At 39.2% G+C, this 27,337-nt stretch overlaps 1 protein-coding gene across 1 annotated transcript in view; it reads right to left on the bottom strand.

Annotated features, from left to right (window-relative positions):
• LOC138415818 (kinesin-like protein KIF28P) overlaps positions 1–27,337 on the bottom strand; it is a 69,864-nt gene that overhangs the window by 39,989 nt on the left and 2,538 nt on the right. Inside the window, exons 2-6 of the mRNA XM_069544371.1 lie at positions 21,675–21,869; positions 14,725–14,928; positions 10,521–10,556; positions 5,314–5,538; positions 2,785–2,939 (exon numbers count right to left, since the gene is read on the bottom strand). Of these exons, the coding sequence (XP_069400472.1) occupies positions 2,785–2,939; positions 5,314–5,538; positions 10,521–10,556; positions 14,725–14,928; positions 21,675–21,869 (815 nt within the window). The remainder of the gene's footprint in view (positions 1–2,784; positions 2,940–5,313; positions 5,539–10,520; positions 10,557–14,724; positions 14,929–21,674; positions 21,870–27,337) is intronic.

Here is a 27,337-nt window from a genome sequence, read left to right as displayed (position 1 = left end):
GATTTTATATAGCAGCTCTGAAGTTTAAGAAGGAATGAATAAAAATAATTTTAAAAATAGATAAATGTGAATGAACACTAACTGTATGAAACAGTAATAATAATATTTGGGGGTTAAAGAATAAGATTAGAATATATGTCAACAATGACATATGTAAGATGGAGATCTTCGTATTATCCAAGGATGTGTGTGCTCAGTTGCTCACTGTGTCTAACTCTTTGCAACCCCATGGACTGTAGCCCACCAGGCTTCACTGTCCATGGGATTCTCCAGGCAAGAATACGGGAGTGGATTGCCATTTCCTTCTCCAGGGGATCTTCCTGACCAGGGGTGGAAGATCTTCCTGACCTGTGTCTCTGGCATCTTCTGCATTGGCAGGCAGATTCTTTACCACTGCACCACCTGAGAAGTCCATTGTCCATGAACAGGTTGAAGTATTTATTATTTTTAGACTTTGACCACTGAGCAGATGAAAAAGCCAGGAAATAGTTAAAAAAAAAAAACCATGTTGAATTTTGACATATGACAGAGGTAGCATAGAAGATCACTGGGAGAGGACAGACTATTCAACAACAAATGAGACAAAAAAAATTGATAATCTGTAAGGAAAAAGTAATGAAAAGGATGCCTACTTTACACTATACACAGAAATCAACTCCAGATAGACAGGGTTTAAGCACAAATATTCTTAAACACACAGAAAATGAAAAAATGCAAAACATACGCCATAACTTCTGCTCATCAATAGACATCTTTTAAAGTGAAAACACAATCTACTAACTGGGAGAAGATACTTATGATACATAGACCTGAGAAAAGAGTAATAAAAATATGTTTAAAACATCTACAGATCAATGAAAAAGACAGTAAATAAATAGAATAAAGGGGAAAGCATAAGAACAGGTATTTTTTTGCTAAAAAAGAAATCAAATGTTGTTCAAGCTTGCTAGTAACCAGGGCTCTCAAGACCACAGTAAAGTGTGTTTGAAAGTGGAAGTCGCTCAGTCGTCTCTGACTCTTTGTGGCCCCGTGGACTGTACAGTCCATGGAATTCTCCAGGCCTTTCCCTTCTCCAGGGGATCTCTCCAACCCAGGGATAAAACCCAGGTCTCCCGCATTGCAAGTGTATTTTCTACCAGCTGAACCACCACAGAAGCACAAGAATACTGGAGTGGGTAGCCTATCCCTTCTCCAGGGGATTTTCCCGACCCAGGAATCGAATTGGGGTCTCCTGCATTGCAGGCGGATTCTTTACCAACCGAGTTATCCCAGAAGCCCAAAGTATGTTTATGCCCATTTAATTGGTAAATGTCAAGAAATCTGACAACATCAAGCCTTAGAAAAGATGTGGATTAATGGGATATGTTATACATTGCCACTGGGAATGTTAACTGGACTAACAAATTTGGAGAACAATTTATCACCATCTAGAAAAATTAGGTATTCACACACCTTGTATATAAAGCACAATAATTTCAGTTGCTGATATAAAAAATCCTTTAGTATATTGATACTCAGTGACTTTATGAGAATGTTCATAGTAGCACTATTTGTAAAAGACAAAAAAAAAAAACCCAAAACAAAACAACAACCCTAGAAACAACCAAATTAACAATTAACATGAGAATGAAGGAATAAATTGTGGCATATTTCCACAATGGATGACTACATAATAATGAAAAAGAAGTAATAACATGGATGCTGTAACAAGTGCTACTGTAACAATATGGATAAATCTCATAGATACAATGTTTAGTAAAAGAACAGAAAATAAATTAACTAGAGCCACACATTAGATAGATGGATATTGTTAATAATGTTGAATCTAAAAACAAACTATACTCCTGGGTATATACTAAAGAGAAATGAGTAATTATTTTCCCCAAATTATATGTACAAAAATGTTTGTAACAACTTTATTCATAATAGTTAAAACCTGGAAACAAACTAAATGCCCATCAAATAGAAGAATGGATAAATAATGGTATATTCCTACAATGAAATAATCCATAACAATGAAAAAGAACTAATAATTGCTAAGCAAAACATCATGGATAAGTCCCATAGAAACAATCCTCAGTGAAAGAAGCCAGATATAAAAGACAATGATCTGATATAAGTGATTGCATTTATATGAAAATCAAAACAGCTAGGCAAAAATAAATCTTTGATAACAGGTTGATTTCTTTTGTTGGGATTAAGCCAAAGAGAAGGCATGAGGGGGTTTTCTGGGTTTTGGAAATGTACTATATCTCAGTCTAGTCATTAATTACATAGATATATACATATATGAAAATCCATTGAGCTGAACATTTAAGATTTGTGCACTTCACTATAATTAATTTATATCTAAATAACTTTTAAAATGCAAGATCCAGAAAATAATATATTTCACCCTTTTATAAAATTAAAAAATCAGCGCTACTGAATATAATATTCACGTGTGATAAAATAAGAAAAGAAAGAAAGAGGGAAGAAAGGAAGGGGAGAAAGAAAGTGGGGAGGGAGGGACATACATAAAACAAAAAATTCAAGATGATGGTCACCTCCAAGGGGAGCAAGATGGTGATTACCTCCAACTGATTTTTGGATTTGGTGGTAGTTTTATTAGTGTTTGTTATTTCATCTAAAAGCAATTAATTAGTTTAAAATAAAATCTAGGAGAGGCCAGAAATAAACCAATGATGCTAGTTGGTCATGAACCAAGGGTTATGATTAATCTAAATTTTGATATTTGAAGTCACTTTTATGGCACAAATAATTACCCGTCCACTGATTATTTACCTGATGACATTTCCTAAATTGGTTAAACTTAGGTTAACGCGTGATCCTTCCCGCAGTCTGTCTCCTTCTGATCCTGAAGATTTCTGCCTTTCACTTCCAGCTAAATCTACCAAGTTAATACTGGACAGTTTGGTGAGGTCTTTATCTAGGAAAACCTGCAGGAAAGCACCACAAGTAATGCTAGTAGAGAGGTAGCAGGCTACATGAGAAGTCAATCTATTTTACATTTACATTCTGAAATATTTTTCTAATTGTATTTCACACTCAAAAAAGATATAATAAAATTTGCAAGTTAAAATGCCATCCTCTTTACAATGACATTTTACAATAACATTATTAGGTCCAAACATCTCAGTTGCCCCTTCCCTTCTGTAACATTATTTCCAGTTATGTATTAGATACCAATTATTGTCCTAATATTTCTGTAATCATTGTGTTTTTTTTTCTGGCCATGTCAGGTGGCATGTGGGATCTTAGTTCTCTGATAGGGATTGAACACGTGCCCCCTTCAGTGGAAGTGCAGAGTCCTAACCACTTCCCAATCAATAAATATTTTAAAGATACTGTGAAATCTGCAAAGTAAGTAGCTGTTCAGGATGGTGTAGTCATGTAGTGGAAAGAATGCTGCAGGTTCTCTTGCTGTCATGTAACTGTGAGCAAGTGATTTAACTTTTCTCAGTTGTAAAATCGGGATGATAGCATATTACTGGGATGTTATGAAGATAAAGTATCATAGATGTAATGTTTCTAATCATGCCTGGGATACATTATTAGGTGATAATATTGCTACTGACACCAATAAACAGAGTATGCTCGTTTACATCCAGTTAATTTTGTCTCCCACCCCTAAAATATCAAATTAAAAAATAGCACAGAAAACCATATATAAAGTCTATGAATGTAACACTTTATATTAATTATATAGTACATACAAAGTCTATGAATATAGAGTGAATGTTACATTCATATAAAGTGAATGTTATATTCATATAAAGTCTATCAATGTAACATCTTACCTACATTGTAAAAATCAAGTGAATAATAATTAAAAGTTTACTTGTGTGCTTAGTTGCTCAGTCCTGTCCAACCCTTTGTGACCCTATGAACTGCAGTCTGCCAGGCTCCTCTAATCCATGGGATTCTCCAGGCAAGAATACTGGAGTTGGGTAGCCATTCCCTTTTTCAGGGGATCTTCCTGACTCAGGGATAGAACCCAGATCTCCTGCATGGTAGGAGGATTCTTTACTGTCTGAGTCACCAGGGAAGTTTACAGAGTTCTTTAAAACGTAGTATCTTGGGCTTCCCTGGTGGCTTAGTGGTAAACATTCTACCTGCCAGTGCAGGAGACATGGGTTTAAACCCTGGTGTGGGAAGATCCCACATGTCATGGGGCAACTAAGCCCATGTGCCTCAGCTATTGAGCCTGTTCTCTAAGCCCATGGTCCACAGCAAGAGAAGCCATCTCAATGAGAAGCCTGCGTGCTAACTAGAGAGTAGATCCTGCTCATTGCAACTAGAGAAAAGCCTGCAGAGCAACGAAGATCCAGCCCAGCAAAAAATAAAATAAATACAAAGCTTAAAATGTAATATCTTAAAAAAAAGTAATATCTAAACTTCCCAGCATTCCTACGAGGATAACTGTCTCATTTTACAGACCAAGAAGCTGTGACTCAGGAATGGTAGGTTATTTCCCACGATTTCAGAGCTGGTAAATGGATTCCTACATGGTCTAGTGTTCTTCAACCGATCCTGGCTAGAACAGGACAATCTTCATTTATTACTATTTTATCTATTACTAGCGCTGTGGCTTAGGAGAAGGAGGTGGTAAAATTGTAGCTAACTCTCATGCTTACCCAGGCTTTTATGATAACCATTTCTGAGTCAAATTGTCCATAATTATAGCTATCATTCCCTACATCATTCCCAACCAAGGAGAATGGAGGAGGAAAGTATGCTTTAGCTTATCAAAGATTCTAGCTAGTGGAGCATTACATGGATGACATGGTTTCAAAGGCTTTATCTTGGACTTGCAAATTTCAGAAAGACACTTCAGTATCTGGTTGTCCTCTAGGCTCATGGACCTGAAAGCTGACCATGATTATATTGGTGATGCATGGAAGGACTGTTACAAGGAATTCTCCGTGACAAACCACAGACTTACTCTCCTATTTCCACAATTTCATCAAATTGGGGGTCAAAACATGTTTCTCAACGTATGTAATTTACTTGAGGGAAAATAGCCTTTAGCCCTACAGGCATTTCTGGGACCTTACTAGTGACCTTCTATCGGTAATGGGATCACTTAGGCCAGAGTGGGGCATGGATGTGGCAGTAGGGAGGCAGGAAAAGACAAGTGTCTTACTTTCTCCTGCTTCTGACCCTATAGTCTGTGTTCAGAAATAGCTGTCTTAATCCATAGATCAAATCTAAAAAACTCCATAATACTCACCAGCCCATAATGCTACTGGGAGCACATCCCCAGACCCCCTCGGTGAGAGGTGGGGACATTGGCATCCAGTTGAATCTCACCTGCTTGAACTGAATGGTGATGATCATGTGAGACCGGCTGCTGCTGGCATTCATGTTGGTCGAAGCTGTGGTCCTTATTTTTGCTCCTTGTTCCATCAGTCTTTCAATCTGGGCATAGTTCTCACAAGGCACTGACTTCAGACCATCCACATAAAAGCCCAGCTGTTGGTCCTCCCTTACTCTTAGCCCTCCAGGTTTCTTGATCCTGGATAGCAAATCTCTCACCTGTGGTAAAACAAGTAACACAAACTTCAGGAAGGCACGAAGTTTTGTTGACTTCACTGCTATAGCTCCTCGTAGAATATAGTACATGCTCAGTAAATATATATTGGATGAATAAATAAATGTTAAAGTTCTGTAGGTACCAGACAGCCTCATGACTTACAATAAGTAAGAAACAGAGAAATGACAAGTAAGAAAATAGAGAAACCTGTTGTAGTTAGTGAAATCAGAAGCTTTGTTTTTTTTTAAGGATTTCAGTTTTATTATTTTCAAGTACCTACAGCACTTCAGGGCTTCCCTGGTAACTCAGACGGTAAAGAATCTGCCTGCCAATGCAGGAGACACAGGTTCAGTCCCTGGGTGGTAGAGGATCCTCTGGAAATGGCAACCCACTCCAGTATTCTTGCCTGGACAAACCCATGGACAGAGGAGCCTGGTGGGCTACAGTCCATGGGGTCGCACAGAATTGGACATGACTGAGCCAGTAAACAACAACAACAAGAGCAGTTCAACCAGCCTGCAAACCCCTGAGGGTGGGAGTTGACTAGTAAATCCTAACATAGCTCCTGACACATAGTAGGCACCCAGTGAAATGCTTCTGGAGAGAACAGTGTAACCGGAGCTAAGTTAACAAGAAATGTTTAATACATTGCATGTAGGATATTGGGGGAACTGCTTCTGTAGCATGAAAAAATATTTAGTTGTATCTATAGTTGTCTGACTTTAAATGAAAGTGAAACCGTTAGTTGCTCAGTTATGTCTGACTCTTTGTGACCACATGGAGCCTGCCAGACTCCTCTGCCCATGGAATTCTCCAGGCAAGAATACTGGAGTGGGTAGCCATCCCCTTGTCCAGGGGATCTTTCTGACCCAGGGATCGAATCTTGTCTCCTGTGTTGCAGGCAGATTCTCTACCATCTGAGCCACTGAGGAAGCCCCAGTGGTGATTTTAAAGCATTTGTGGTTGAAAATATTGTTCTCTTATTAACCTAAGTATGTTCCTAGAAATCTTGTTAACTCTTGCAGTTGATTAGCAACTCCTTTGTAGATAACACACAAATAAATGATCTCTTTCTGAATTGTCACAAATTTTGTATCACAAAATAATGAAGTCTTACTTTTCTAAGAACAGTGATAAATGAAACTTAATTAAAAGTTCATAACATTCAAAGTACCTAATGTTCTGCCTCAGTTAAATCATGCTGCCACAAACGCCACCACTCTGAATCTCTACTTTCAAGAAATTTATCTAACCCAAACAGGATTTGCCATAGGCAAACCTAACACAAAAATATAGGTAAAAAATTATTATTATTATTATTATTGGAGATTTGTGTGATGTCACACTTAGACCGTGGCCTCAGGTGAAAACCCATGTTGCATTTCCCCCCAGAAAGCCACTTCTGCCGGGGCACAGCAGGTCGAGCTATGGGAGCCTGCTAGAGCCTGAGCCTCTGCAGAGGGGAGTTGGTGTTACATGATGCAGTGAGGTCTGGGCTGGGAATCTGACCTGGGTTCTTACTTCTGGTTCTGCCTCCAAACTATGAGAGCTTTGGAGAGTCTCCTACACTGCCAGGGTTTTCCTCATAAGAGGAGGGGAATGGACTGAATGATTTCTAAGATCTCCCCCAGCTCAAATATTCTGTAGCTTTAAGTCCTAGAGTCAAGTTGCTAGGGAACCACTGACAGAAACCACCAGCCTCGGCCAGGCACAATGATAACCGCTTGTATGAGCTGTCTCACACCAGGAGGTCCCTCCTGATAAGGAACTTGGTGCTGGCGCAGAAAACTAACTGGGAGAATTCAGGAGGGGCCAAAAGGAGAGAGCAGACACCACCCCATAATATGTCTTACTAACCTCCCAGAATCCTTCATGCTGGAGTCCATCTTAGCTGAGAGATGCTCACACCACAAGGAAGGACTCTGAGTTAGGCCAAATATGGGCCAAGCAAGATGTCTGGCCAGAGACAACCTGGAAACTAAACCCATCACCACAACACCCAAGACTGCCAGCCACGTGGCCGAGCAGTTCTCCTGGATCCCCTTACCCTGCTGCTCTCCTCCCAGGCACCCCTTTCCCAATAAGGTCTTTAGCTTTGTCCTATGTATCTCTCAGATAATTCTTTTCTGAGGGCTAGATAAGAACCTACTCTTGGCCCAGGAAAGGGTTCCCCTTCCTGCAACAGAGGCAAGATCACACACAGATTGAATTCAGGCAAGAAAAGTTAGGACAGTGGACAGAAGAGCCAGAGATAGGAAGACATTGAAATGGTGACAACTTCTGCCTTAGCTAGAAAGCCTTTCCTATAACTTCCACTGAGCAATATAAATTGTTAAGAAGTGGCATCTAAGGCTGAAGATACGTCTGAATAGGGCTCATTAGAAAAAAAAAAAGCTAAGTAGATTTAACCAGATAGAATGGAAGTGTGAGGGCCCAGAGATGAGGGCAGTTCCTGGCACTGGACTCTCCAGGTAGTACCTGGAGACTGAGTCAATGATGAGACCTTCCTCACTCACTTCAGCCCCTATGGGACTCTCCTAGCTCTGCCTCTCTCTGGCACTTCTTCAAATACAACTTCACTCTGCTGCTAGAGAGATCTTCTAAACCCAAGGCTGACTTTCTTATTTCCCTGTTTAGAATCGTTCGCTGATGCTCCATTGCCTACCAAAGGGCCTTTGCCTTCTGGCAACTGATGTTTAGCTCCCTCTCCTGATGCTTCCCCATTCTCACCCGCCTGCATGCCTCTAACTCTGGTTACCTGGAGCCCTCACTGTTCCCTTAAACGCCATGTGCTTTCACGTGTCCCTGGACTTGCTGGTACTAATCATGCCACCTAAAATGCCCCCAACCCTCCTCCTGGCTCACCAAACTCATTGCATCTTTCAAGATCCAGTCTAACTCCTCTGTTTACAAACACCACCAACAATCGCAGGTAGTATTAGTTGGTCTCTCTTCTATGCCTTTTTACCATTCATGCAGCATACATGATATATTTTATTACTGTCTGGAGAGGATGTAAAATCTACCACCAAGCTTCTCCATGGGAGAAATCACATCTTAGCTTTTATTCATCCTCAGAGTCTAGTATGATGTCTGAAATATTAAAAGTATCTAATAAACTTCACTTAGACTATTGAAGTACTACTGGAAAAATACCAGACTCCAAGCTGGTAAGACATGAAGAGGTTATAAGTATGTCCATGTCCTTATTTTAGAGATGAGAAAACAAAATTCCAGAGAGATTATCTTCATTAATAGGTTATCAGTAGGGGGCCCACAACAGGATGCCATTTCCCTGTTCCTTCCATCTGAACTTGGTAATGAAGTGAAGCTGCCTATTTGGTATGAAATAAAGGAGTCATACTGTCTTCCAGGCCCATCACTTTGAAAGAAATAGAAACTTAATCAGTGACCTTAGCATAACAACCCATTTGAATTTGCTATCAACCTTCAACAATAATAAATGGCTCATGCAAGCATATGAGAAACAAAATGGATATTTTCTCTCCTTAATATAAAGAGAAAAACATGGGTGGATTTATTCCATCAATGTTTATTTAGCAATGATTAAGTGCAAGACTTTGGATAATGCTTGGAGTCATATAAGAAATCTTAGGATATGAAACTGCCCTTAAGAAACTTACAATTATAGATACCTTTGTGAATTTATCCATTCAGCAATCCTTAGGGGCATCCATTTTAAACCAAATGTTATACTGCTGGTGCCGCTAAGTCGCTTCAGTCGTGTCCAACTCTGTGCAACCCCACAGACGGCAGCCCACCAGGCTCCCCCGTCCCTGGGATTCTCCAGGCAAGAACACTGGAGTGGGGTGCCATTTCCTTCTCCAATGCATGAAAGTGAAAAGTGAAAGGGAATATTATACTAAGTATTGCAAATAGAAAGGTGTAATCCTTTGTTCTGGAAATATAAATATGGAAATAAAATTTTATAGCATAAGGGCAAAGGGAAAGGGTAGAATGAAAAAGGACTTTCTGAATAACTAGTATTTGCTCAGCACTACGTCTCAATGTGTGGTCTAGTTTATTGTATTTATTTTAAAAAATATTTATTTATTTGGCTGTGCTGGGTCTTAGTTGCAGCCTGGGGGATCTGTGACCTTCACTGCAGCATGCAGGATTTTTAGTTGCGACATGTGGGCTCTAGTTCCCTGACCAGAGATCAAACCCTGGCCTCCTACATTGGGAGCGTGGAGTCTTAACCACTAGGTCACCAGGGAAGTCCCTGGTTGTGTCTTATTTTAAATTCTCTGCTTTATAAATAAGCAATCTGAGCTCTGAGACAAAGTAATTGTTCAAAGTCACAAAGCTAGTAACTGAGAGAGCAGGGATCTGAAACCATATTCCAACTTCGATCAGATTTGCTAAATGGCTGAAAAAAATCAAAAGAAAAATATTTTGTGACACATGAAAATTATGTGAAATTCAAGCCTCAGTGTCTAGAAACAAAGTTGTATTGGTACACAGCTCACTTACCCTTCACTCACACTTCAGCTGTGGCCGTTTTTGCTCTCTCAGGGGAGAGTACAGTAGTTGTGATAGAGACTTCAAGGCCCTCAAAGTCTAAAATACTTCCTGTTTGTACTTTGAAGATAAAGTTTGCCAACCCTCATGCTGAAGCCAACTGCTTTAGGATGTATAGATAAGCTGACATTTGAACTGGACTTGAAGTTCAGTGGTTTCTCTAAGACCAGAGAAACCAAGAAGGGTATTCCAGGCAGAGGAAGGATAGATGTAGGAGAGGACATATTGTGGAAAGGGAGAAAGGTTCTATGTGGCTGATGCAAGGAGTGTGTAGAGACAGAAGGACATAAGATGAAGCGGCACCTAGCTAAAATGAGGTAGGTTAGGGCTGGATAGCCAATGCCAGGCTAACAGGTAGGATGGATGAGGGGGAGCCCCTGCCATTTTGTAAGCTGCAGAGAATCACTTAGAATTGTCTGTCAAAAAATGTAATCGTTGTTACCTGTTCGTTGTAAATTTCCAGCATGCTGAATGTAACCTATATAGGAAAGAGCATAAAGTAAATTAAGATTCTCTTGAAACTTTGGGAGAAAAAAAAAAAAGGACTATGGAAACAACATAAATGTGCAATAAAGGAAAAAGCTAAATATTAAAATAGTGACACTCAGCGTCACATGCAATATGAGATTCTGAAATAATTTTAATGACATGGAGGAAGTTCTTAACATAAACTAAAAACAGATACCAAAGTGTGTGTGTGTGTTGGTCTTGATTGTGAACAGGAAAAAAAAAGCTTTTTCCTTATTGTTCACTCTCCAATCTGAACATACGCAGAGAAAAAGATTGATCTTTACCCTACCATGCATTTGGAGCAACGTTAGCCAATCTCCTACCTCCTAAACAGAAGCTTGGAGGAAACTCAGTGACTCTAGTCTAGAGAAAAGGCTCTGAAATACTGACATTTCGCAGCCACTATACCCTCTTTGGGAAAAGCTGGCTTGTCTGTTAGTCACCCTGTGGTGAGTCTTGCCAGTCAAATCCCACCTCCCAAGAACTTCCAGCTAGCTTCAGAGAGCATCACAGTTTTAAAATGAACAAATGGGAGGGAAGGTCAAAATGGTAGAATAGGAGGATATGAAGCTTACTTCCCTCCACTTACACATCAGTAACACATCTACAAGTAGAGCAATTCTCACCAAAATTTAGTTGGAAACTGGCTGAAAGACTTACACAACCAAGGCTGTAGAGGAGATCCACACAGAATTAGGTAGGAAAGGAAGAGAAGGAATCAGTTTGGGGTCTGCTCCCCGGGAGGGACACAGAAGAGGAGAGATATTGCAGGCTTGAAGGGAGTGAGAGGTATGAAAACACAATGGGCAACCCAGCCCGGGATCTGTCACCAGGAGGATGAGTCCCCCTAGCGGGGCCGGAAACCAGTGGGACTAACAGAGGGCTGTAATCAACCTAGAGTCCACAGCTAAGAATGTGCCCACACTTGCTCACTCCAGAAACAAGGCACAGAAGACAGATTAAACCTGCAGGGGACTCTGCTCAGTTTCCTGAAACTGCCCTGGCGTGCCCCGCCCCCAGCCAGAGACAGCAACCACTCCACCCCATCTTGTCTCGGCACTGCTGCCCTCTGGGGGTAAGGGGGCTGGTGCCGGGAGGGGGAAGAACACACACTGAGAACGCAGGAGCCGTCTGGGACCCAACCCTCTAGGCTTCTGCTCTGGCCACCTGGGACTCGACGCCGCCCCCTACTGGGCAGTGACAGCCACTGAGCAGAGGAGAAGCCTCAGCTCACACCTGGCTCTGACCTTAGCCCCTCCATTTCCAGAACTTCCCAGACAAGCAAACACTAAGAATTTATCAATACTAAGTCAACCCTAAAAGCAACGTTAATAGGTCTTCTCTAAGTGGAAAAAGAAAAGGCTACAAGTAAGAATCAATAGGAAATGAAAAATCCCACTAGTAAAGGTAAATATATAAACAGGCTGTGGATCAACCAATTAAACAAATTAGAAGATAAACGGGCTTCCCTCATAGCTCAGTTGGTAAAGAATCGCCTGCAATGCTGGAGACCCTGGCTTGATTCCTGGGTCTGGAAGATCCACTGGAGAAGGGATAGGCTACCCACTCCAGTGTTTTGGGGCTTCCTTTGTGGCTCAGCTGGTAAAGAATCAGCCTGCAATGCAGGAGACCTGGGTTCGTTCCCTGGGAAGATCCCCTGGAGAAGGAAAAGGCTACCCACTGCAGGATTATGGCCTGGAGAATTCCATGGACTGTATAGTCCATGGGGTCGCAAAGAGTCAGACACGACTAAGCGACTTTCATTTCACTTCACTTCATGAAGATAAAAGAAAAAAAAAATTGTGCAGTCGTCTATTTTGGCTTTTGAGCAGCGAGCAGTTAGCCCACTTTTGGTAACAATATCTCATTGTGGTTTTGAGCTTCATTTTCCTAATAATTAGTGATGTTGAACATCTTTTCATGTCCCTATTGGTCATCTGTATATCTTCTTTGGATAAGTGCTTATTCAGGTCCTCTGCCCATTTTTAAATTGGGTTGTTTGTTTTTTTGCTGTTGAGTTGTATATGTTCTTTATATATTTTGAAAATTGACCTCTTATCGGATGTACGATTTGCAAATATCTTCTCCCATTCAATAGGCTGCCTTTTCATTTTAATGATGGTTTCTTTCTCTGTGCAAAAGATTTTTCATTTTATCGATCCCATTTGTTTATTTTTGCTTCTCTTTCCCTTACTTTTGAGTCAGAGCCACAAAAACACTGCTAAGACTGATTTCAATGTGATTATTGCCTATGCTTTCTTCTAGAAATTGAATGGTTTCAAGTCTTACATTCAGGTATTTAATACATATTAAGTTAATCTTGTGTATGGTATAAGATGAAGTGCAGTGTTAGTCACTCGGTCATGTTCGACTCTTTGCAACCCCATGGACCGTAGCCTGCCAGGCTCCTCTGTCCATGGAATTTTCCAGGCAGGAATACTGGAGTGAGTTGCCACTTCCTTCTCCAGGGGATCTTCCCGACCCAGGAATTGAACCTGGGTCTCCTGCATCACAGGCAAACTCTTTACCATCTGAGCCACCAGGAAAACCCTATGATGTAAGATAGTGGTCTAGTTTCATTCTTTTGCATGTGACTAGCCAATTTTCCCAACACTGCTTATTGAACAGATTCTCCTTTTCTCACTGCATGTTCTTCACTCCTTTCTCGTAAATTAATCATCCATGTATGCATGAGTTGATTTCTGGGCTCTCAGTTTTGTTCTATTGATCTCTGTGTCTATTTTTGTACCAGTATCATACTTTTTTTTTTAATTTAAAAATTGAATGAATTCCTAGATATTTGAAAATATAATTCCAGAGAAATTATTTAAAAGCCTACCATTGAAAGAAAAAGATAAAATCAGAGCAGACTTCATAAAAAACACTTGAAAAAGTGAGTAATTGACATTAAAGAATACTGTATTATTTTTCGCTTTTAAAAAACTTTTTGTTTTGTACTAGGGTATAGCTGATTAATCGGAGAAGGCAATGGCATCCCACTCCAGTACTCTTGCCTGGAAAATCCCATGGATGGAGGAGCCTGGTAGGCTACAGTCCATGGGGTCGCTAAGAGTCAGACACGACTGAGTGACTTCGCTTTCACTTTTCACCTTCATGCATTGGAGAAGGAAACAGCAACCCACTCCAGTGTTCTTGCCTGGAGAATCCCAGGGATGGGGGAGCCTGGTGGGCTGCCGTCTATGGGGTCGCACAGTCGGACATGACTGAAGCAACTTAGCAGCAGCAGCAATGTAGCTGATTAATAATGTGGTCATAGTTTCAGATGAACAGAGAGGAACTCAGTTGTGCATATACATGTATCCATTCTCCCCAAACTCCCCTCCCATCCAGGAGGCCACATAACATAGAGCAGAGTTCCATATGCTATACAGCAGGTCCTTCTTTGTTAGTATCATACTTTTTTGATCATATAGTTTTGTAGCATAGTTTGAAACAAGGGAGTGTGATGCTTTCAGCTTTGTTCTTCTTTCTCAAGATTGTTTTGACTATTTGGGATCTTTTGCAATTCTATACAAATTTTAGAATTATTCTACTTCTGTGAAATTTGCCATTAGACTTTTGATAGGAATTGTGTTGAATCCGTAGATAAATTTGAGTGGTATGGGCATTTAAATAATATTAATTCTTCCAACTCATGAACATGGGCTGTGTATCCATTTATTTGTGTCTTCATCAGTTTCTTTCATCCGTGTACAGGTATTTCACCTTCTAGGGAAAGTAAGAAGCTATGTTAGGACAATTAAGAAGCAAGATAATATTCTTAATTTAGAAATAAAAATAAATTAAGAGGAGAACACACCTTGATAGAAGAGGGGAGCAAAGGGAACCAGAAACTTGAGCTGGCTAGGGTTTTGTGTTATAAAACTCCACAGTGGTCTCTTGTTATTGTCATCATTTAAGATGTCTCTCAAAGTGCCTTTAAAAAATATTTTCCTGGGTTTGCCTTCATAGAACCACAAAAAGTCAACATTTTATTTGATTTTGTAATGATGTAAGGATTTTGGTATGGAAAATTAACATTATCCTGAAATAGATATGCTGATAACTTCCACTGGGGGCAAGGAATTTCCAAAATTAAAACAATTTTTTTTCCTTAAAGAAGCGATAATACATACCTGGTATTCTTGATTTTTGTCCCGGTTCTCAATTGCTTGAAATAGCTCTTCGCACACATTTGGAATGATACCCTTGTTTGCACCAAACCCAATCATGGAATAGCTTTTTCCAGAGCCAGTCTGCCCATAGGCCAAGAGAGTAGTATTATAGCCTTGCCAAGCACTGTCCAGAATTCCCCTGCCAAGATCATGAAAAACCTCCTTCTGGAAAGAAAATTGCAGGTATTATGTTCAGCACAGACTTTTCACAGTACTTTTAAAATCTAACATTCTGGTTTTGATGAGTTCCACCTTATTTAGTATCATTCAACTTACTTGAACTATAACTCAGATGCTGTCTTAGAACCAATGGAATAAAGCTGGAAACCAAAAAAGGATTTGTCAGTTTGGAAGATACTGATCACCGTGGGATCACCACAGATCTTCAACCAGCTAGTACCCGTCAGTAATGGACTTGTGTATTTTACAAAACATGGACTAGGTCTTTAAAATTCAGCCATTAGACAAAAATTTCAAGGCTCCAAGGGACACAGACCAGCCAAAGTGTTTTCTATTGGGTTGACCAAAGTGTTCATTTGTTTTTTTCTGAAAGATGGTGGTAGTAGCCCTTAATAGTTTTTAACTTCATTTGAAACAATTTTGTTACATTGCATTGTGACAGCTGTCATCTCAGTGTACATTTAGAAAAACTTATCAGAAATTGGTGAATTTTTGTATAACCATTTTAATATTGAAGATAGAAAAAATAAAAGCAACATTTTGGCATATTGTGCATATTATTTCAAGAAAAAAAATTATGCAGTGTATGGAGAAGGTGCTGTGACTGATTGAATGTGTTAAAAGTGGTTTGTGGTTTCCCTGGACATGTTCCATGGTCGAGTAGACCGCTTGAAGTTCAAGGTCAACTATCACAATTCTTGCAGTCTTTTAAAACTGTCTTTTAAAAACTGAGATAGAATTGACACATAACATTAAATGGTTTCAAATGTATAGCATAATGACTTGATACATGTATTTATTGAGAAATTATTACCAAAAATTCACACCCATTACTTCACAGAGTTAAACATTTTTTTTCTTCAGTGAGAACATTTAAGATCTACTCTCTTAGCAACCTTCGAATATACAATGTTGGATTGTTAACTCCAGGCATACCTCAGAGATACTGTGGGTTCAGTCCCAAACCATCACAATAAAGAAAGTAATGCAGTAACGTGAGTCACACAATGTTTTTGGTTTTTCAGTGCATAACATAAAAGTTATGTTTACACTATACTGTAATTTATTAAGTGTGTAATAGCATGACATCTAAAAAAAACCAATGGATATATCCATTTAAAAATATCTTACTGCTCAAAAATGCCACCCATCATCTGAGTCTTCAAGGAGTCATAATCTTTTTGCAATAGTATCATCAGAGATCACTGATCACAGATTACTATGAGAAATAGAAAGAAAAAGTCTTAAATATTTGGGAAAGTTACTAAAATGTGACACAGAGACATGAAGTGAGCAATGTTGGAAAAGTGGCACCAATTGACTTAGGCTTGCTTGATTCAGGACTGCCAGAAATCTTCAATTAGTGAAAACAAAAACAAAATGCCCAAATACTGTATCTGAAAAGTGTAATAAAGCAAAGCACCTGTATAATCACCATGCTATACATCACATCTCTAGGACTTGTTTATCTTACTGGAAGTTTGTAACTTTTGATGATCTTCTCCATTTTCACCCATATACCAGTCTCACCCTGCTCAGCTCCAACCCGGAACACTAACCCCCTGCCTCTGGAAACCACCAATCTGTTCTCTGTTATCATGTTCATTTTTAAAAATATTCCACATTTAGTATTTCTTTCTCTGTCCAACTTATTTTATTTAGCATAATGTCCCCAAGGCCCATCCATGTTGTTGGTGGCATTTCCTTCTTTTTAATGGCTGAATGATATTCTATTGTCTATATATGTATGTATACATACATAGATATTTCTTGGTGGCTCATATGGAAAGAATCTGCTTGCAATGTGGGAGACCCAGCTTCGATCCCTGGGTTGGGAAGATCCCCTGGAGGAGGGCATGACAACTCACTCCAGGATTCTTGCCTGGAGAATCCTATGGACAGAGGAGCCTGGTGGGCTACAGTTCATGAGGTTGCAAAGAGTTGGACATGACTGAGTGACTAAGCACAGAACTGCATATATATATATATATACACACACACATTTTCTTTATCCATTGCTTTGATTATTGTAGATCTGTCGGTTTCAGTTCTTCATAATTAATGTTGGCTACTGTAAGTCCTTTACAATTCCATGTAAATTATTGAAATAGTATCATTTCTGTAAAAAGTTACCATTGGCATTTTGATTGAGATTTTTTTGAATCTGTTGATCAATATGACCTCTTAATAATGTTGAGTCTTCTGATTTGTCTTCCTCTTCTTAATGTTTTTATAGTGCACAGATTTTGCATAGATTTTGTAAATTTAACCAACTATTTCATGGTTTTGATGTTGCTGTAAATATTTCACAATCTTACTTACAATTCAGGTCAGTTCAGTCGCTCAATCATGTCCGACTCTTTGCAACCCCATGAATCGCAGCACGCCAGGCCTCCCTGTCCATCACCAACTCCCAGAGTTCACTCAGACTCACGTCCATCGAGTCCGTGATGACATCCAGCCATCTCACCCTCTGTCGTCCCCTCCTCCTCCTGCCCCTAATCCCTCCCAGCATCAGAGTCTTTTCCAATGAGTCAACTCTTCGCATGAGGTGGCCAAAGTACTGGAGTTTCAGCTTTAGCATCATTCCTTCCAAAGAAATCCCAGGGCTGATCTTCAGAATGGACTGGTTGAATCTCCTTGCAGTCCAAGGGACTCTCAAGAGTCTTCTCCAACATCACAGTTCAAAAGCATCAATTCTTTGGCGCTCAGCCTCCTTCACAGTCCAACTCTCACATCCATACATGACGACTGGAATAAACCATAGCCTTGACTAGACGGACCTTAGTTGGCAAAGTAATGTCTCTGCTTTTGAATATACTATCTAGGTTGGTCCTACCTTTTCTTCCAAGGAGTAAGTGTCTTTTAATTTCATGGCTGCAGTCACCATCTGCAGTGATTTTGGAGCCCCCCAAAATAAAGTCTGATACTGTTTCCACTGTTTCCCCATCTATTTCCCATGAAGTGATGGGACCAGATACCATGATCTTCGTTTTCTGAATGTTGAGCTTTAAGCCAGCTTCTCCACTCTCCACTTTCACTTTCATCAAGAGGCTTTTTAGTTCCTCTTCAGTTTCTATCATAAGAGTGGTGTCATCTGCATATCTGAGGTTATTGATATTTCTCCTGGCAATCTTGATTCCAGCTTGTGTTTCTTCCAGTCCAGCATTTCTCATGATGTACTCTGCATAGAAGTTAAATAAGCAGAGTGACAATATACAGCCTTGACGTACTCCTTTTCCTATTTGGAACCAGTCTGTTGTTCCATGTCCAGTTCTAACTGTTGCTTCCTGACCTGCATACAGATTTCTCAAGAGGCAGGTCAGGTGGTCTGGTATTCCCATCTCTTTCAGAATTTTCCACAGTTTATTGTGATCCACACAGTCAAAGGGTTTGGCATAGTCAATAAAGTAGAAATAGATGTTTTCCTGGAACTATCTTGCTTTTTTGATGATCCAGCGGATGTTGACAATTTGATCTCTGGTTCCTCTGCCTTTTCTAAAACCAGCTTGAACATCTGGAATTTCACGGTTCACGTATTGCTAAAGCCTGGCTTGGAGAATTTTGAGCATTACTTTACTAGCATGTGAGATGAGTGCAATTGTGCAGCAGTTTGAGCATTCTTTGGCATTGCCTTTCTTTGGGATTGGAATGAAAACTGACCTTTTCCAGTCCTGTGGCCACTGCTGAGTTTTCCAAATGTGCTGGCATATTGAGTGCACCACTTTCACAGCATCATCTTTCAGGATTTGAAATAGCTCCACTGCAATGCCATCACCTCCACTAGCTTTATTCATCATGATGCTTCCGAAGGCCCACCTGATTTCACATTCCAGGATGTCTGGCTCCAGGTGAATGTGAGTGATCACACCTTCATGATTATCTGGGTCGTGAAGATCTTTTTTGTACAGTTCTTCTGTGTATTCTTGCCATATCATTCATTCCCTATTAATTGCCTTATTGCCCTGGCTGGGGCCTGCAGTGGATGTTATATAGAAATAATGAGATTGAACCTTCTTGCCTTGTCCCCATTCTGAGGGGCAACACATTCAGTGTTTCACCATCAAATGTGATGTTACTTATGTATTTGGGGGAAGTTCCACTTCTAAGAGGCTCCCTCCTATTTTAAATTTGCTGAGAGTTTTTATCATGACTGGGTGTTGAATTTCATCAATTGCTTTTTCTGCATCTGATCATACATTTTTTCCCCTCCTGGTTCTGTTCATATGATGAATTACATTGATATATTTATATGTTAAGCTGATATTAAGTCCCATTTTATAATGATGCATTTTAAAATACATACTGTTGGATTCTATTTGCTAAAATTTTGTTAATGTTTGTGTCTATGTTCATGAAGAAGGGTATTGATCTGTAGTGGTTTTTGTAGTATTTGGTTGGGTTTTGGTGTAATATTGGCTTCAAAAATGAATGGTCCTTCTATCATCTACAAGATTTTTTCTTTTTTTCAGAATTATCATTATTTCTTCCTTTAGTAGAATTCACAGAAAAGTCATCTGGGCTTAGGTTTAAATTTCTTTAATAGATATAGGGATACTTGAGTTGTCTAATTTTGTGTGGACTTCAGTAGATTGCATCCATTTCATCTATGTTGTTAAATTTATTGGCATTAAGTTGTTAATAATATTCTCTTATTATTTTTTAATGTCCATAAGATATGTAGCAACGTCTGTTTCATTTCTCATCTTCATACTTTGCGTCTTTTCTCCTTTCTCCCAGGTTTTGGTTTCATTGATTTTTCTCTATTATTTTACTGTGTTATATTAGTCTTTTTTAATCCCTTTCTTGCTTTTTCTATACTTTTATTTTTCTAAATTCTTAGGTGGAGGAACCTAGACTGTTGATTTGAGATTGTTCTCTAATATAATCACTTAATGCTCTAAAAAGCCCTGATTTGGCTGCATCCCACAAATTTTGATAAATGTTTTGATTTTCATTCAGTTCAAAATACTTACTAATTTCCTGTATTCTTTATTCCCTGACCTATGGATTATTTAGAAGACTGTCATTTTCTAAATATTAGTGGAGTTTCCTAATAACTTTCAGTCATTCCTTTCTAGTTTAATTCCATTGTGGTCAGAGAAGATACTTTGTATGATTTCAGATATCTCACATCTATTGGGACTAGTTTTATGATCCGGAATATAATTTACCATAAAGTTCCATGCTCACTTGAAAAAAAGTGTGTAGTGCTGTGGTTGAACGGAGGGTAGCAAAATTGTTCTATAGTTGTCAGTTAGGTTGATAATATTGTTCTGGTCATCTGTAACATTGACTTCGGGTTATTTGCTCTATTACTCAGGAGTGATGAAGTCACCAATCGATGGTAGATTTGAATATTTCTCTTTCAGTGTCCATCAGCTTCTGCTTTGTGTACTTTGAAATTCTGTTAATACGTACATACCCACTTAGGATGGTGTGTATGAAATATTTCTTGTTCTGAAGTCTACTTTGTGTGATGTAAATATAGCATCTGTAGTTTTCTTCTTCTTAGTGTTAACATGAATATCTATTTACTTATATTTAAATTGTGTTTGTGCAGACAAATATGGGTTTCCCAAGTGGCTCAGTGGTAAAGAATCTGCCCACCAGTGCAGGAGATACAGGAGATTGAGATTGTGTCCCTGGGTCAGGAAGATTCCCCTAGAGTAGGAACTGGTAGCCCGCTTCAGTATTCTTGCCTGGAGAATCCCCTGGACAGGAGCCTGGCGGCCTCAGTCCCTTGGGGTTGCAAAGAGTGGGACGCAACTGAGCATGCAAGCACTTAAGATGACATCGTTGGATCCAGCTTTTCCTATCAAATCTGATTATCTGTACCATCTAATTGGCATGTTTATTTACACCTGATAAAATAACCAATGGTTGGCAGTAAATCTACTATCTTGCTATTTGTATTCTGCTTATTTCATTTCCTCTTTGTTTTTCCCTCCCACTCTTTTCCTGCCATGCTCTAAGTTTTTCATAATTTCATTTTCCCACAGCTGACTCATTAGTTATACCTTTTTGGTTAGATTTCAATTTGACAGAGTATTTTAAGGGGTGGTTTAATAAAGGCATAATCTTTGAGCTGAGTTTTCAAAGATGAGTAGGTAGACAAGAAGAATAGAGAGAAAAGGTTGGGAGGAAATGAACAGAGCCTCAGTAACCTGTGAGAAAATCTCAAGCATACATGTAACTGGAATCATAGAAAGAATAAGGAGAGGCCAAAAATACTTGGAGAAATTATGGTTGAAATTTTTTCAAAGTGGAAATTACAAACACATAGATTCATGCAGGTTAATGAGCTCTATCCACATTGAAATGACCACTTTTCCTTTGTACCCCATTGTATCCCACATATGTTATTATAGACCCTATAACATTTGAATGCACTTTTTTGCCTGTCTCCCTACACCAAATTCTGAGCAACTTTCAGGCAGAATAGTGTATGGCACATCGTAAATACTCGATAAAGCAAAATTCTCAAATGCCGAGTGCCACACAAGTTTGGCTTATTTTGCTTATATCAGAGAGGAAAATATAACTGACTTGACCAATATTCCTTTTTCGAAACATGTAAATACATCAAAAAAAATAACAGACTTAAGTGTCTAAAGAATTATTTAGGCAACAGCTACACTTTTGGACCTCATAAAAAATCAGTGTACTAATATATTGTTAACACTTAAAAAAAAACAAACTTCTATTGATGCTATTTTAAAGTAATTTACCTGGCCTGCAAATTTACCGCCAGGATCAGCTGAAATAAATACACCATCTTTATCCTTTTGAAATCCATTGTGAGACCAATATGCCAGGTCAAAAGTAAACGTCTTCGTATGTTCTGGATTCTTAGGGTCTTGTATAATGGTGGTGGTCCTGGAATGCATGGAAATCACACATTTGCTCCCAGAATTCTTCTCTCTCTATAGTCAAATCACAAATTTGAGTCAATCATTACAGTTTCCCTGTCATCCAATTTTTTTGCAGGTCTTTACATCTAGTAAGAAATTAAGCTAGTAACTTACTGTTCATTCATTTTGTTCTCTGATTATTCTTAGCAGCTGTTATGACAATAGTTGCTGTTATGTGTCCTCAGAATTTTTGAAAGGCTTGTCTCTAGTCATATTAACTTTCTGAGAATAGCATATCTAACACTCAACTATGCTAATAACATAAACTATAGCATCAGAGATCCATTCCCAACATGACAACATAAGACGCTCTACTGTCCCACTCTCCAACAAAACTGGTGAAAAGTAACAATTAAAAAATGAAAATGAAAAAAAAAAAGAAATGGAATCGGTTCTAAGAGCAACAGCCAATGAAGAAAGATCTATTCAAGAAATGTATCAAATTTGGTAAGAAAGGAGTCCATGGTGTTTAAGCAAGACTATTCCTTCTCTCTCCACTGTCAGCTCAGCCAAAGAGAGACAACTCCTGACTGCTGGAGCTGAGAGCACAGGGCTCCCTTTCTCCCTGGGTCCCAGGAGGAGGGATTTCTTCCTGAGAGGAGAATGTCAGCATTTCTCACCCTGCCCCCTTCTACCTGTGACAGAGGCTTCATGTGGGAAAGTATGGGTGAGAGGTGGGAGCTCCTTCTTTTACCCAGTTTCCACACATGGAACAGAGACTCTGCCTAGGTTGCCGCGTGCTGAGAATCCTGGGGTGCTGATCACACTTGCCCTGGCTCCCGAGGTGGTGGTTCTTTGCCAGGAGAGACAAGCTCAGACGACTGCAGGTTGCTGTTCCACATTGACCAAACACTGGGCTTCTAGAGTAGGGCCGTCATACAGAGTAGCTTCCTTGTGTCCCCACCCACAAATCCAGAGCCCTGGTTTAGAGATCTTGCCTGGGCACTTAACCTCTTCCCAAAGGAACTGACTTCATTTGCCCCCTTAGAGTTCAACACTAAGAGCACTCTTAAGAACAGAGGTGGCTGTGATGAAGGGCAATTCGGATATCCAAGGTAATAGGTTAAAGTACAGGTTCTCTGGTTTGGCTTCCCTGGTGGCTCAGATGGTAGAGAATTGGCTTGCAATGCAGGAGACCCGGGTTCAATCCCTGGATAGAAAGATCCCCTGGAGAAGGAAACGGCAACCCACTTGCCTGGGGAAATTCCATGGACAGAGGAGCCTGGCGAGCTACATGGGGTTGCAAAGAGTTGGACACAACTGAGTGACTTTCACTTTTTTTTGGTCTGGTTTGCTGGGGAGGAACCCACCTGGACTCAGAAAAAATATCAATCGCTGATCTCAGAAACTAATCCTTTAAAAGGAACCGGAATTTGATTGAAATAGTTTTTAGAGCAATTTATGCCCCTGGTCATTGTTGAAAACAGAGCAATCGGTTGGCAATCAGTGGACTTCACAGTTTGGTATGGTCGAGAGAGAGAGGGGACCCTACGAAAACTGTCACCATCCCATAGTGACCAGGTAGGAGATAAGACTTCACTAAAATAATCCAGCCAATCACTAAACAAATGTTGGGGAAGTTCATACAAGTAGTCTTGTCCAGGCTTCAGAAGCAGCAATAGGTCTTTGACTGATCAGAGGCCCTGAAAGGAATTACATGCCAAACTGCTGACTGGCAGGAACGCTGAAAGTAGGTCTTGAGAACCAACAGTTAAGGGAATAAATAACATGGATGGGAATGAGTCACAAAACTTCCTGGGCCTGGGGAATCTGGCCAGTTCCCAGGGATCAGTGAACATTCTGAGACTGACAACTAGAAATATGAACATTTAACACAATAGCCAAAGCTGCATATTTGCACGTAAGCTGATGACTACCAGCCAGCCTGCAGCTTGGTGATAAAAGCAGGACTCCTTTGGATGGCACTCTCAAGTCTCAGCCATGGAATGTAACTTCAAACTGGGGACTCAGATTGCTGTTCCAGGGACTTCCCAGTGTTCCTTAACTCTGGATTAAGTAGGGGTTCCCCCAATTTGGTGATGTATATGGATATGTTTTTCCTGCTACACTGCTTGTGGATCTTCCAACTGGGGCTGTGGCTTGAATCTGGATGTAGTGTTTCCCCAATCTGGTGATGTATATATATTTATCTCTTGCTACATTGCTTGTCCTCAAACTGTAACTTACTATTAATATAAGAAACTTCCTTAATTCTTGCCTACTTAAAGACAAAGTGGTTATTTTGCCAGTGAATCCTCTGAACCTGAAAGTCCTTCAGCAGAACACAAATCTTTTGGCAAAACAACAAATAAACAAGCAAATAACAATAACAAGCTAGAGAGGAGTGGGAAGACCAGCACTCAGATTTGCTATAATGCATTACCTAAAATGTCTGCCTAATAGAAAACTGTGCTGCAAAGAAATAGGCAAGTAAGACCCATACACTGGAAGGGACGCTGGCAACAGAAACTGAGAGTGATCAGATGCAGGAGTTAACAGAAAAGTAAAAACCATAAATATATTCACAGCATGGAAGGAAACCAGATTAAAGAAATAAAGGAAAGATTATAAAGGAATAATACAAACAATTTATTCCATTAGATAATTTAGATGAAATGGACAAATTCTTAGACACCAAGTACGAAATACTCAAGAATAGACAATTTGAATAGACCCATAACAAATGAAGAGATTATAGTAAAAACAAAACAGTTCATGAACAAATGGCTAGACTGCTTGATTCTATCAAACATTTACATAATACCAATTCTTCACAAACTCTTCCAAAACATAGAAAAGGGAATACTCCCTAACTTATTTTTATGAAGCCAGTATTACCCTGATACTAAATAGAGACAGATATCTCAAGAAAATAAAGCTACAAACCAGTATCTCTTGTAAGATACTGCAAGAATCCGCAACAAATCATTACTAACGTGAATCCTGCAACATATAAACAGAATTATACACCATAACCAAATGAGATTTATCCCAGGGATGCAAGCTTAGGTTTAACATCTGAAAACGTTTCTATTGTTTCAATTTTATGACTTTGACATCCGTGAATTCAGAGATAGCGAACAACTTATCGTGCATATCAACCAATCTGAAGGCCACGTCCCAAGCCTTTATCTAATCCCTTTATCTAATTCACACCCCAACCCAGTGTTTCTCCTAACTCACATTACCCCAGCACCAGGTACCTGACTGCACCTGACCAACTGAAGTCTAGAGTCCATGGAAACTACACTAACTATCCAATCCTGAAATTGCTCAAACTTGCCTACTGTGCCTTGCCCATTCCTTCCGGTGGAAACCACAATAAGGGTGTGGGCCAGGCATCCTTTCCTCCAGCCTTTTGACCAACTTCCTTGTATGGCTGCATGGAATGCTCCTTTCCCTTGAAAATTATAAGGCAGTGATCACTGAATCTGTCACCCTATTGTATCTGATTAAAACAAATCTTGGGTACACTTTAAAATAATGATCAATGTAATACGCATCAACAGAATAAAAAAGTCACATATCATCTCAACATGTAGAAAATGAATATGACAAAATTCAACACCCTTTCATGATAAACACACTCAAAACACATCAGCAACAGAATGGGACTTCCTCAATCTCATAAGGGGCAGCTATGAAAAACTCACTACTACTATCATACTGAACAGTCAAGGCTGACTATTACTCTCTAAGACCAGGAAGAAGACAAGGATTTCTACTCTTGACATTTCTATTCAACACTGCATGGGAGGATCTAGCCAGGGAAATTAAGCAAGAAAAGGAAACAAAAGCATCCAGATAGGAAAGGAAGAAGTAAAATGATAGCAATTTGCAGATGATATGATCTTAGAAAATCCTGAGGAATCCACTAGAAACTATTACAACTAGTAAATGAGTTCAGTAAGGTTGCAGGATGTAAAATCAATATACAATAATAGACTGTTTTATACACTTTAAACAATTTGAAAATGAAATTAGGAAAATTTCTAGTACTACCACAAAGAATAAAATACTTAAGAATAAGGTTAACAAAAGAAGTACAAAACATACCCTGAAAACCTCAAAACATTGTTGGAAGAAACTAAAGACCTAAAATTTAGAAAAATACCCCATTTCATAGATCGAAGGAATTGGCATTATTGCAGGCAGATTCTTTACCATCTGAGCCACCAGGGAAGCCTATTATTAGGAGAAAAATCCCCAAACAGATGTACGTTCAATTCAACTCTATCAAAAGCCCACTTTCTTTGTAGAAATTAACAAGCTGATTGTAAAATTCATATGGACCTGACAGGCATCCAGAATAGCCAAAATCTTCAATCTTCAAAAAGAAAGAAGTAGGAGTCACACTAATCTCACAATTTAGTACAACCGACAGTGATCAAGAGTGCGGCACTGGCATGATGACAGACATACAGATTAGTGTAACAAAGTGGAGAGTCCAGATACAGATCCAAACGTCTATGATCAACTGATTTTCAACAAGGCTGCCAAAATGAAGAATGGCCTTCACAAGGAATGCCACTGGGAAAACTCGATGGTCACACACAGACGAATGAACTTGGATCATTACTTCGCATGATATATAAAAAGCAACTCAAAAAGGACCAAAGACCTAAATGTAAGAGCTAAAGCTAAAATAGAAAATATAAATCTTCATGACATTGGAGTGGGCAAAGAGAGATAAGACACCAAAAGCAGAGTTTTAAAAAATGGATTCCATCAAAATTTAAAATGTCTGTACTTCAAAGGATAAAAAGGTAACCCTTTGAATGGGAGAAAATTTGCAAGTGGTATATTTAATAAGAATTTGTAACTAGAATATGTAAAGAACAGCTCAATATAAAAAGATAAACAGTCCAATTTAAAAATGAACAAAGGATCAGAATGGACATTTCCCCAGGGAAGAGACACTAATGGGCAATAGTACATGAAAAGATCCATGACATCATTAGCTATCAGGAAAGTGCAAATCAAAAAAACATGATGTACCACTTCACACCAACTAGAATGGCTATAATGAAGTAAGTTATAAACTGGAACCTTCATACACTGCTAGTAGGAATATAACATTTTCTAAGTAGGTGCAGCTGCTTAGAAAAGTCTTGACAATTTCTTGAAAGATAACACAGAGTTATTAAACGACTCAGCAATTCCATGCCTAGGTATATAACCCAAAGAAATGAAAACCTGCGTCCACACAAAAATCTGTAAACAAATATTTATAGCAGCATGATTCATAATAGCTAACAGTGAACAGGTGGAAACCACCCTGACATTCACTGAGGAATAGATGAACACAATGTGGTATATCCATACAATGGACTATTATCCAGCCATAAAGAAATGAACTTTTGATACAACACAGATGACACAATATAAAAATGTCGTATCATATGATATGACATAGAGAAATCTTGAAAACATTATGCTGAAAGAAGCCAGTCACAAAAGACTATATAATCCTATTGATA

Source organism: Ovis canadensis, chromosome 12 (genome assembly GCF_042477335.2).
Source record: "Ovis canadensis isolate MfBH-ARS-UI-01 breed Bighorn chromosome 12, ARS-UI_OviCan_v2, whole genome shotgun sequence".
Lineage (NCBI taxonomy): Eukaryota > Metazoa > Chordata > Mammalia > Artiodactyla > Bovidae > Ovis > Ovis canadensis.
Note: the sequence above shows the minus strand (reverse complement) of the source record. Positions and strands in the feature narration are given on the sequence as shown.